Raw genomic sequence first — 12,985 nt, forward strand, 5'->3', positions numbered from 1 at the left:
GCTTAAAATATTAAAGAAATGTGTCATCTTTAACTTTATGCCCTTTGGAAATTAGTTCATCTTTTACTCATCTATTAGTTCATCTATTCACAACAGAAATTTTGACCGGGGTGCCCAAACTTTTGCATGCCACTGTAAAAAGCACACACACCGGGAAATACTTTTACTTTAATTATTTAGAAATACAGCACAGAATGTGCCCTTCTGGCCCTTTGAGTCACGGGAACAGCAACACCGAAGGAACCTAACCTAATCACAGGACAATTTACAGTGACCAATACGTCTGTGGACTGTGGGAGGATATGGGAGGACCCAAGGAAAACCCTCACATTCCACAGGGAGCATGTACAGAGGCACCACTCTGGAATACCCCAAACTGTAACAGCATCTTCTGTAATTCCCCCAAGTTTCAACTTTTCTTATTACAATAAGCAATGAGTAACTGCATGTGTCTCCATGCAGTACTATGAAAATCAGTGGACAAAAAAAAATCCCAAAACAAGTTCTCCTTGCCAGAACTATAAGCTAATGAATAATCACATGGAGCTTTGCCAGCATATCAAGATCACCATCTACACTAGCTTTACAGTCATATGCTGCTATTACAAGTCTTTGAAAATACAGAAATCTGTGAGTGTTGCAAGATCTGTTGTAAACAGACATGAAAATGGTTGAAAAAATACTGTTTAAAAATGACACAATTTAAGAATAAATAATTAATGATACCTTAACTTCAAAATAGCGACCCATTCAAACAAAGGGTAAATGCAAAAGATGGATTCAATTTTCAGACTCCACTGACTTAATTGATTGAAGTGATTATACACAACCACAACTGGCTTTAGCAACCCTGGCCAATGAGGAAGAAAGGGAAAACAACAACAGAACAACAAAACAATGTAACCAATACAATGGGTGAAAACTGCACTGATTGTGACTCAGCTGAATATTCTCTTGATGTTTTGGCGCCAAAGCACCCAAAAATGGAACTTTAAACTACAGCTCCTCTTCAGATTTTAAAAGTACTAAATTCAGAACACAAAAGAATAAACTTGTTGTTGCTGTGTACATACATCTACTGATGCTTCTGGACACATCTTCAGTGATGTTCCTAGAATCACTGGGTGTTTCGGGTCTTTCAACATCATACAACCTCCTCCAGGTGACCCAGCTGGGGCTGATCAGACCCCAGCTTGTATCCAGATGGCTAGCTACTTATGACTCCATGGCTCCCCTCTTTTGAGCCACAGCCATCTTGAGGCCCTCTCTGCCGCATCGGTGCTACTGCGATGGCTCTCCTCTTCCTCTCTCCCTTGATGCCCAAATTGCTGAAGGCTCTAACTAAATCCCCTACAACCAACCTCCACTGGGAGACACCTCGCTCTCCATCCAGCCTGCTGACAGTTGCTGATCAGTCCTGCGTACTTGGAGAGCTTCCTTTCAAAGGCCTCTTCCAAGCGATCTTCCCATGGGACTGTCAGCTCCAGCATCACCATTTGCTTAGTAGACTCAGACACTAGGACAATGTCTGGTCACAGGGTGGTGGTTATGTATGGTTGGGGAACTTCAGCTGCCGTTCGAGGTCCACCAACAGCTGCCAGTCCCTTACAGAGGTCAGGATGCCTGCAGATGTTCTTTTGGCAGGTATTGGCTGCTCCCCAGCTCTGACAAAGGCAATGGTCTGCTTGGAGGGTCAGGACCACTTCGCCCACTCAACTCCTGCGCTGATGGCTTCAGCAATGGTCTTCAGGACCTGATCATGCCTCCACCTGTACCGTCCCTCCCCAAGTGCCCTCGCGCAGCCGCTGAGGATGTGCTCCAGGGTTCCTTGCTTGGAGCATAGTGGGCATGCAGATGACTCCGCCTTGCCCCATCCATGTGTGCAGGTTTGATGAGCTTGGAAGCACATCATACACTACCTGGATGAGAAATTGGATGCGATGTGGTTCAGCTTACCAAAGATCAGCCCAGGTCACTTTCCCCTCAACCGCATTCTCCCATCTTGTCCAAGCTTCCTGTTGCTTGCAGGCTCTCATCTCCTCCACTACTGCTCTCACCTCCTCCTGAACTAGACGACGCCTTTCCTTCCCTCTGGTGTCCATTTGGGGAGTTGCAAAGGATCCTAGCCCAGCTCGGCCTCATGTGACCACTCCCACCAGCCTCACCTCTGCTTCCTGAACAGCTTCTTCTGCCCTCCACTTCCTGCCAGTCCTCACTTGGATCCCTGCTCTAGTCAGTGGCAAAGTTGGGATTAAATCAGTTTATTCATCAAACACTGGTGGAAGCACAAAAGAGCTCAAGTACCTAGGCATAAAAGGACACCATTGCTATTGAAAGGTATTTAACAACCCTTATGTTTGCCAAACACCAATCTTCACACAAAGTACATCCTATTCTCAAAAGCAGCTGCCTGCTTCTTTGGGCAAGAACAGTATTTCCTTCAGTAACTACGAAATGCAACCACATTACTGCCAACAAACTACATATTCCAAGAAAAACATCTGCCCAAATTTGTTCAAAGGAACTTAAAGCAAACAACATCAAATCCTTCTGAATTAACTCAGCTCACAGCTTTTTTTTTGTTTGAAGAGTCTTAACTCAACTTGGAGCCAAAGGAATTTATCCTATCAATTAGTTTACAAATTACCAAGCACACAAAATAAGATTCATGGCTTCACATTAAGATCGAAAGCACACCAGCCTTTGCGATATAGAATGTCATTGCACCGATCATTCAATATCAAGTAAGACAGGAAAACTTTTAATATTGAAGATGATATCCCAGATGTTAACAAAAACAGATCAAACAAGACTTAATTGCAGATTTAACTGTTTTAAATTAAGAATAAAAAATGTTTGGTTAGAGGATGTCCATCTCACAATATTTGTATCTTCATGAAGCACAGGCCAATTTAATACTACGAACATGTGCATTGTTTGATATTTTTGCTTTAAAAATGAATTTCCATACATCATGCAAATACTTTTTCCATTAAAAAATCTGTTGTCATAATTAATTTTGACAAAATAGCAAAATAATGTAAAAAAAACAAGAAATTTATTTCTTTACACTCTCACACTTGAACAACAATTATCATTGCTGGATTCAAATCAGAACAGTACAGGATAAGAATGGGACTTTAGCCCTCCACGTATGCACTGACGGGATACCAAAGTAAACTAATCTCCATCTCCCTACGTATGGTCTAAATCCATCTATTCCTTGCCTTTTCACATGCCCAACTGAAGGGAGAGACAAAAGAACCAAGATGTCGTTGCATTGTGGTCATCTAATTTTACACCCATAGATAAGAAAATTTCCAAAGTTGTAGATATTAGTCAACCAATGAGAAAGCTCTCATTCAAATAAAGCTGCATCAAGAGAAGCTTCCAGAATCATGCAAATATACACTCTGGGGACACACTGATCAATTGCATATAAACACTGTGACCACTAGGAAGCATAGTAAATTGTTACATAGATACAAGAACTACTTAAAATACAAGCAGTTAAATAATTGTTAAAATGCAAAATAACAAACATCTAATCTAAGAATTAAACAGCTGGATCCAACACATTTTTCTCCTTGACGTCATCTCAAACCTCCCTATCATCAGATAAAACATCAAATGGAAGTTTAACCAAAGGGGAAAGAAGTCAAAGCCTCGCAAGATAAGCTCAAGTAGCTTTAAGAGGTGGTGAAAAACTTCTAAGAACCAGTACATGCATTTTAGAATCATAGAAGCATACAGGAAGAGGAGGAATATGCAAAAAATTTAACTAGTAATGGCTCCTCTATTTTGATATGCCAATAACAATCTATAGCTTTTTCATAATTCAACTTTATGGTAGAAAATAAAGTCAGTTTAATAAAACTAGAAAACTTAGCATTAAAACATTTTTATTGTGTATAAATAATTAAAAGGCATTTTAACATATTGTCACATGTACATTTAAACATACAGCAAAATTCACTGTTTGTGTTAAAACAAATCAGTGAGGGCAGCCAACCAGAATCACCATGGCTGTGGTGCCAATACAGCATACCCATATCTTACCACTGAACAATGATACATGTACAAATGCAAATACTGTTTAAAAAAAAAATCCCTTCTTTTCCCATGGTCCACCATGATCCATCCTCAAAAATTCCCAAGGCAGAATTTGATTTCATTAGACAATGGCTTTGATAATCCTGGATACACTGAACACCAGATTGAAGAAACACACATCAAAGTTGCTGGTGAACGCAGCAGGCCAGGCAGCATCTCTAGGAAGAGGTGCAGTCGACGTTTCAGGCCGAGACCCTTCGTCAGGACTAACTGAAGAAGAGTGAATAAGGGATTTGAAAGTTGGAGGGGGAGGGGGAGATCCAAAATGATAGGAGAAGACAGGAGGGGGAGGGATAGAGCCAAGAGCTGGACAGGTGATAGGCAAAAGGGGATACGAGAGGATCATGGGACAGGAGGTCCGGGAAGAAAGACGGGGGGGGGGGGGACCCAGAGGATGGGCAAGAAGTATATTCAGAGGGACAGAGGGAGAAAAAGGAGAGTGAGAGAAAGAATGTGTGCATAAAAATAAGTAACAGATGGGGTACGAGGGGGAGGTGGGGCCTTAGCGGAAGTTAGAGAACTCGATGTTCATGCCATCAGGTTGGAGGCTACCCAGACGGAATATAAGGTGTTGTTCCTCCAACCTGAGTGTGGCTTCATCTTTACAGTAGAGGAGGCCGTGGATAGACATGTCAGAATGGGAATGGGATGTGGAATTAAAATGTGTGGCCACTGGGAGATCCTGCTTTCTCTGGCGGACAGAGCGTAGATGGTCAGCAAAGCGGTCTCCCAGTCTGCGTCGGGTCTCGCCAATATATAAAAGGCCACATCGGGAGCACCGGACGCAGTATATCACCCCAGTCGACTCACAGGTGAAGTGTTGCCTCACCTGGAAGGACTGTTTGGGGCCCTGAATGGTGGTAAGGGAGGAAGTGTAAGGGCATGTGTAGCACTTGTTCCGCTTACACGGGTAAGTGGCAGGAGGGAGATCAATGGGGAGGGATGGGGGGGACGAATGGACAAGGGAGTTGCGTAGGGAGCGATCCCTGCGGAATGCAGAGAGAGGGGGGGAAGGAAAGATGTGTTTAGTGGTGGGATCCCGTTGGAGGTGGCGGAAGTTACGGAGAATAATATGTTGGACCTGGAGGCTGGTGGGGTGGTAGGTGAGGACCAGGGGAACCCTATTCCTAGTGGGGTGGTGGGAGGATGGAGTGAGAGCAGATGTACGTGAAATGGGGGAGATGCATTTAAGAGCAGAGTTGATAGTGGAGGAAGGGAAGCCCCTTTCTTTAAAAAAGGAAGACATCTCCCTCGTCCTAGAATGAAAAGCCTCATCCTGAGAGCAGACGCGGCGGAGATGGAGGAATTGCGAGAAGGGGATGGCATTTTTGCAAGAGACAGGGTGAGAAGAGGAATAGTCCAGATAGCTGTGAGAGTCAGTAGGCTTATAGTAGACATCAGTGGATAAGCTGTCTCCAGAGACAGAAAGATCTAGAAAGGGGAGGGAGGTGTCGGAAATCGACCAGGTAAACTTGAGGGCAGGGTGAAAGTTGGAGGCAAAGTTAATAAAGTCAACGAGTTCTGCATGCATGCAGGAAGCAGCGCCAATGCAGTCGTTGATGTAGCGAAGGAAAAGTGGGGGACAGATACCAGAATAGGCACGGAACATAGATTGTTCCACAAAGCCAACAAAAAGGCAGGCATAGCTAGGACCCATACGGGTGCCCATAGCTACACCTTTAGTTTGGAGGAAGTGGGAGGAGCCAAAGGAGAAATTATTAAGAGTAAGGACTAATTCCGCTAGACGAAGCAGAGTGGTGGTAGAGGGGAACTGATTAGGTCAGATTGAAGAAACTGACAAGACAATCTGACCAAGCTTGATTCAGAGAATTATATTACTCTTTCACATAGCTGTTGTGAAATCACATAAATCAGTTTTAAATTGTGCTGGTATATTGTAGTTTTATTTTATTTATTTAGATACAGTGTGGAACAGGCCCCTTCAGTCCAATGAGCCGTGCTGCCCAGAAACCTATTTAACACTTGCCTAATCACAGGCCAATTTACAATGACCAATTAACCTATGAACCTATACATTTTTGGAATGTGTGAGGAAAACTGGAGCACTTGGAGGAAATCCCTGAGATGACAGATTTACTGAGCTGAACTATCGACTCTGATGCCCCAAGCTGGAATAGCACCGTGCTTACTGCTACACTATGGTGGTGCTCCACAGTAGTGTGATTTCAACACTCCTCTTCCAGGTGGTGAGACATTATATCGTTGCATATTGTAATTACAAGCTAAATTTGTTCCTGGAAACTTCATCCCAGCTCATAATAAGCAAGTGTTGATCAAACATGTCAACCCACATAAAATAGAGTGAAGCAATCTAATTTTTATCAGAAGCCATGAGAGCTGAACAAGAGAACTCTTCATCTTTATTTGAACCATTTGGTGTAACAAATACAACTGACATTATAAATGGTCTAAAAGAGTTCGATATCAGCATAAAATTAAATGTTTCAGTCTTTCTAAAGCATAAATGCTTTGTTTACTGGTAACAAATGCTTACATTAAAAAAAATGCCTTTTGTACTTATGGAAGTAGGTTGGTTCTGTGGGCTGCTGCCTACTGGAATACAAGGTTAAGGTGCCCAAACATTTCCATAAATCTTCAATCAGACCGATCTGACAAATTATGCATTTTCTAGTTTAGGATTATAAATGGCAAATCACTGAGTAGACTAAAGAAACATTCTGCAGGCTATGAGCACAAAACAGAAATGATCTATTTTGGAAAAGCCACTCCTATGAACCAAGTTAGCAAGATACAATGGCTATATGAATGTCTTCTCTTGAATGAAACTCCTGCTTAGCTCTAATTTTAATACTCCTACAAAGTTGTCAGTGCTCACAATGGCATATCTTTACTTGTTTTGCCGAGTCTATCAGACAAGGGAGGCTCATAAATAAATTAAAAATTAATAATAGTGGTTATTTAAATATCCATTCTAAATAAAAATCCTCTTCCTGCAAAAGTTTATGGTTTGGAATCATTAAAGGCTTTGATTTGTAATAGTTTGAGCCTTATAGATTCTTAACCATCTCTCTTATCCATAATACACAGACCCTTCTCCTCGTTTCACTTATCACCTACCAGCTTGCACTTCTTCCTCCTCTCCGCCACCCTCTTACTCTGACTTCTCACCTCTTTTTAGTCCCGGTGAAGGGCTTTGTCCCAAAATATCGACTGTCTACTCCTCTCCATAGATGCTGCCTGGCCTGCTAAGTTCCTCCAATATTTTGTGTGTAAAACACAGAACAATTTTGGTTTTGCCTTACATATTCCCTGAAGCATACGAATGTGCAAAAATACACAGGTGGATCTACAGACTGGGACAAAGACACTGTATTTTTACAGGTTACTGTAATTACCAGAACAATTATAGTTGCAGCGAGTTCTGAAGTTAGAAAAAAATCACCCCTCTTTCTACCAAGTGAAAGATAATCAGGTTCAAAGTAAAATTATCAGAATACATACATGAAACCAAATACAACCCTGAGATCTGACATAATACACTAAATGTATTTTTTTTCAAAAGCTCAAGAAACAAGGCTGTCTAATTGCTCTAATGAGATGAAAACACAGGAGTGCTACTGTGAGTAGGTAGAGATAGATAGGAGAATATAAAGACCATACCCTTTACTCCTTCACACTTGACTGAAGAAGGATTATCATGGTAAAGTCTTGGTATTTAACAGAATAATTAAAAACGAAACAAAACAATTAAAGGTACAAGGACGTCCTAGTTGCTCCAATAATTCCCAATGTAATATAACTAAAGGTGTACCTTTCTAATGTCCCTGAAGCTTTATTCATTCTTTGTAAAGATCATAACAATCACAAAATATTCAGTAACAGCTAGGCAAAACGGTTTTCATGGAAATGCACTGTGTTTTTGCTCATTTTCTTTTATTGCAGTTTCATAGGTATTGGGAACATAATCTTTTACTTTCAAATTCAAAATGCCTTAAGTAAGTTTGCTCTTTTGCAATATTCTACAATGCCTCAAACACTAAAGTGGTGTATATTTTATTACCACAAAACTTTCAAAGGTTGTATCTCTTGCATAAGCAGATACCTACCCCATTCAAGAAGATCTATTTATGTAAAAACAAGATGTCCATGGCCTCTCCTACTACCGTACTGAGGCCAATCTCACACTGGAGGAGCAATACGTACTCCATATTCCGCCTCAGTAGGCACCAACCTGATGGCATGAACATCAATTTCTCTAACTTGCAGTAATTTCCCGTTGTTCTTTCTTCTTCCATTCCCCACTCTGCCCCTCCCTTACATCTTCTCACCTATGACTTCCCCCCTCCCTTGCTTGCACAGTCCACTCTCCTCTCAGATTCTTTCTTCTCCAGCACTTTAACTATTCTGCCTATTACCTCCCTGCTTATTACATCCTCCCTCCCCACCTGCTTATTCTGGCTTCTTTCTCCTTTTCCAGTCCTAATAAAGGATCTCAACCCGAAACATTGAACGCTTGTTCATTTAAATAGATGCTGCTGGACCTGCTTTTTGTGTGTGTTGCTATTTGTGCAAGAACTATTCCATGTGAAGCTCAACCTATGAAAAACCTGAATGTGATCAAAATCCTCAGGTGTTTTACAATGAGAATCTTTTTTTTTACCTTATGCACTTACCTCTGTTAGCTTCTTGGTAGACTTGAACTTTACCAGGTTCTACGCCAAGTCGCCTAAAATTGAAGATGAGGAATAGCCCTCAAAAAAATCGTTCCTTAAAACCTTATCGCTGACTTACACAAAATTTGAACATATAGTAGAAACATCTAGAACTCAATAACTGAAAGTAACTAAATAAATATATTACACAACGGTGGAAACATTGTAAACCTCCAAATAATTTTGCATCAAGATGTTCCAACTGGTATATCAGTAGCCAATACGTAATCAAATTAGTACTAATAGGAATTCAATGCCCTCTAAAGGGCAAATTAAAACACAGATCAGTGATTTAATGGATTGGTGGTGCAAAATATTGATCCATCTGATCCAAGGATGACTGCTTGTCTAATAAATTGCTTAGTTTTAGTGGTGTGAATATGGTTTTCCAAAGTTTCTTTTTTGGGGACAGAAGACAACGGAAAATCCACTGCTATTTCTAATCTGTTATCATTTCCCTTGATGGAAACCAATAGCAGGAAAAGAGCATGCCAGTATTATAATGGCACATGGTAGTTGAAAACTAATTTAAAACATATGGATATGGAAATACAGAGCTTTATTATAGATTTATGACACACTGGGTAATATGTTGTTCAAAATAAGAAAGCATTGTTCTAATTGTCAAGGATGCAGGTGGGAAGGCACCAGAATCTCTGTAATCCTTCCCACACAAAGCTACAGAATATAAAGCAGAAACCATGATGACAGACCTGGAGCATGCTAAAGAAAGTAATTTTGATGGGTTCAATTACTGAACAAATTGAATCATTAAAGAAAATTAGGAAGTGAAGTTCCCTATGCAGCAAGATTATTGGAGGTTTATTTACAGGGGGGAGGAGGGGAGATTAACAATTTTCTTTAAGCAGAAGCCACAGATTTACAATTAACACAAGTTTAGACTTCAAAGAAACATGCCAATCAACACCATCACATTCTCACTTAAAAGGTCAACAATTAAAAAAATCTGGTTACTACTCGGACTTAAAAAAACGTTCAAGAATCTCAAACTGCTATAGTATTTCCATGAAGCAATATAAGTAAAGAAATCAGCAAATATTATTTTATTTAAATCAAGAAGCTAACAGAAACTGGAAAAATCATCTAAAAACAGATTCAAGGCTGGAAGGCACACTTAAAAGTTCAAGGAATAGTTATTTGTTTTACACATGATGAATCAGTTAGTAGAAACACTCTTATAGCAAAAATTTCCAAAAGGTCTTTTATGACAATAATATCACTATGGTTTAGAATCTGACACAATTCATTAATCGCAAAACTTTTACTAATATTCAGCATAGGTTAAACAAACTGAAGACCCTTCAGACCAAAGTCATTTTAAAATCCTGCAGTTTAACTAAGTTCAAACCTTTCAAGCTAGTTATGTGGACCTTCATTCTCACTGCTTCAAGTATTTTTGCCTTTTCTTTCCTAAAAAATACTGTAACACCTTATTTGAGGCTGTGGTACTTGATCGAATCCTAGAACAAAACTTATCTAAGTATTGAAAAAGGATCAAATGCTTTCCTGGTGTACAAAGATTATAGGAGCAGAAGTAGGCCATTCAGCCCATCGAGTCTGCTCCACCATTCAATCATGGGCTGATCCAATTCTTCCAGTCATCCCCACTCCCACCTTTTCCCTATACCCTTTGATGCCCTGGCTAATCAAGAACCTATTTTGTCTTGCTCTAAGAAAGAACTGGAATTTGATTGTAAACCTGATTGGATAAGGACAAACTAATCAGAAAGGACGGAATACAAGGGTATAAACACCACTGGACTAGACATGCCCAGGCATGAAGATGATGGTAGAGTTTGTCATCGAAACGTTGGTTATAATCGATACCTGAAACCTGCTTGACCAGAGAAGATCTTATTCGTTATCTAACTATTGATTACTGCTGTAGAGTGGGTTCCACAGGCATTAGGCATTTATAGAAACAACCTTATATGCTATCTGCACAGGCACAATTTTCAATCCTCACCAGATGGTGAGCAGGGCTGGGAACTCTACTCACTTCATTAACTCTACCAAAAATCAAGGGAAAGGAAACCATTTGCAGCATACTTACTGCTGGTCAACCGATATAACAGAAACCAGATTGGAAAGGCAGAAGTTTTGTTTACTGAGGCACCAGCATCAGTAAGGAGCAACACTCACAACACGCTGGAGGAACTCAGCAGCACGGGCAGCATTCTTGGAAAAGATTGGTCAACGTTTCGGGCCGGAACCCTTCGTCAGGACAGGCCTGAAATGTCGACTGATCTTTTCCATGGATGCTGCCCGACCTGCTGAATTCCTCCAGTGTGTTGTGAGTGTTGCTTTGACCCCAGCATCTGCAGATTATTTTGTGTTTAGCATCAGTAAGAACACCAGAGTACAGAAGACAAACAGGTACTGCAGATTATTCCCAAAATCAATCCAAGAAACAGGTTGCACAACCCAATAAAACACTGCCACTCAATGGGAAAAAGCCTAAAAGTTAAAAGAAAAGCTGAATATAGCACTGTGTGTATTTATGAACTGCAGAGATTAAACTTCAAAGTAATCTACAAATGCGTCCAACAGACACAATAAACTCAAACATTACTATATTCATTATTCTTTTACCAAAATACTAGATCTACAGAATTTTGACATTTCTATCTTGCTACTATAAAATCTACGATGCAATTAACTTCGTATTGTTAAGTGTGCAGAGAAAAAAAATTCTACATGATTCTGAATACATATTATCATCCAATATCACAATTTAAATAGCAAAACGGCAATAAATTGAATACACAATACAGTCCACAATGTTAATCGATTCCCCACACCCACTTAAATAATCACCATCACCCATTTCACAGCCACCAGAAAATCACATATAAAACTTGGCCAACAATGAAAATGGCAGGAAGCAGTAGCTTTCAATGCACATCACCAAGACTAACGGTATAAAAATAACTATATGCACGTACTCTGAAATCTTCCTGGCCAACTCTGTGTAGGCTGTATTTGAATTGGCACTGAACAGCACAAGGCCACCTTTGGTTATATTCATGGCGAAAGAATCAAGAAGTCTTCCAAGTGCCTGCAATATAACCATAGATGAGATGGTTTAGAGCTTAAATCCAATGTTTCGAAATGCACATGGGCTTCATCATTAATAAATGTGCAGTCACTGGAATTATCTTTAATGCAAAGAGCCGTTTGGTGCTGCACGCTGCCCGTGATCCAGCTCAGCTCTGCCAAGCCTCTGTACCCGGGTGGACGACTGCAAAGTGTCGCTGGGCCCCCGGATGGAATCGGCTTCCAGCCCCGATGATCGGACGAGGCCTGGAGGCCACCGGCCGTTTTCGGATCCTCTGACCATTGGAGCTCGGCTCCCAAAGGGGGGAGAGGGGGAAAAAGGGCTTCCCCTCATAACTGCCTCCCACCATAATACCGGCGGCTCCCCATTACCCGGGGCTCCCCCCCACCACCTCACCTGCCGTTGCCTCCCCACTACCCAGCGCCTCGACGGCTCCGCACGAGCGCGCCTGCGCGGCTCTCCCTCCTCGCGGAATCGGCGCAAACCTGACCACCTCCAACTCTCCGGCGCGCGCGCGCGCGCCAACGCGCACTTGCCCCGCTCGGCCGCGAGCGGAGGCGCGAAGGGGGCGGGGCTCTTCCCGGCCGGGGTTGCCCGCGGCTGCGCGCTCTTTGGCTGGACGAGTGATTGACGCCTGCAGGCTTCGCCGACGTCATCCCCGGAGAGGTAGCGGAGGATTGCAGGGCAGCCAATGTTGTTCTGCTGTTTAAAAAAGGCTCTAAAAATAAACTAGGAAAGTATAGGCTGGTAAGCCCGACATCTGTAGCGGGAAAGTTATTACAAGGTATTCTAAGGGGCCGGGTATATAAGTATTTGGATAGACAGGGACTGATTAGAGATAGTCAGCATTGCTTCGTGTGTGGTAGGTCATGCCTACCCAATCTTTATTAGAGTTTTTCGAGGAAGTTAACAAGTGGATGAAGGCACGAAGGCAGTGGATATTTCTACATGGACTTTAACAAGGACCCGCGTGGGAGGTTGGTCAAGAAGGTCCAGTCGTTTGGCATTCAGGATGAGGTAGCAAATTGAAGTAGACATTGGTTTTGCGGGAGAAGCCAGGGAGTGCAGTGGATGGATGCCTGTGGCTAGTGGTGTGCCG

The 12,985-nt window shown here is 41.7% G+C and overlaps 1 protein-coding gene across 3 annotated transcripts in view; it reads right to left on the minus strand.

Annotated features, from left to right (window-relative positions):
* The window catches only part of prpsap2 (phosphoribosyl pyrophosphate synthetase-associated protein 2), a 41,430-nt gene extending 28,975 nt beyond the window's left edge, over nucleotides 1-12,455 (minus strand). For 2 of the 3 annotated variants that reach the window (XM_072269049.1, XM_072269047.1), the window contains exons 1-3: nucleotides 12,283-12,400; nucleotides 11,774-11,886; nucleotides 8,769-8,821 (exon numbers count right to left, since the gene is read on the minus strand). In XM_072269049.1, coding sequence (XP_072125150.1) covers nucleotides 8,769-8,821; nucleotides 11,774-11,856 — 136 coding nt within the window. In that variant the 5' untranslated portion in view covers nucleotides 11,857-11,886; nucleotides 12,283-12,400. Of the gene's footprint in view, nucleotides 1-8,768; nucleotides 8,822-11,773; nucleotides 11,887-12,282 lie in introns of all 3 variants that reach the window. The other variant, XM_072269048.1, reaches the window with a different exon arrangement.
* Nucleotides 12,456-12,985: the final 530 nt, after the last annotated feature.

The sequence above is a fragment of the Mobula birostris genome, chromosome 9 (assembly GCF_030028105.1).
Source record: "Mobula birostris isolate sMobBir1 chromosome 9, sMobBir1.hap1, whole genome shotgun sequence".
Taxonomy (NCBI): Eukaryota; Metazoa; Chordata; class Chondrichthyes; order Myliobatiformes; family Myliobatidae; genus Mobula; species Mobula birostris.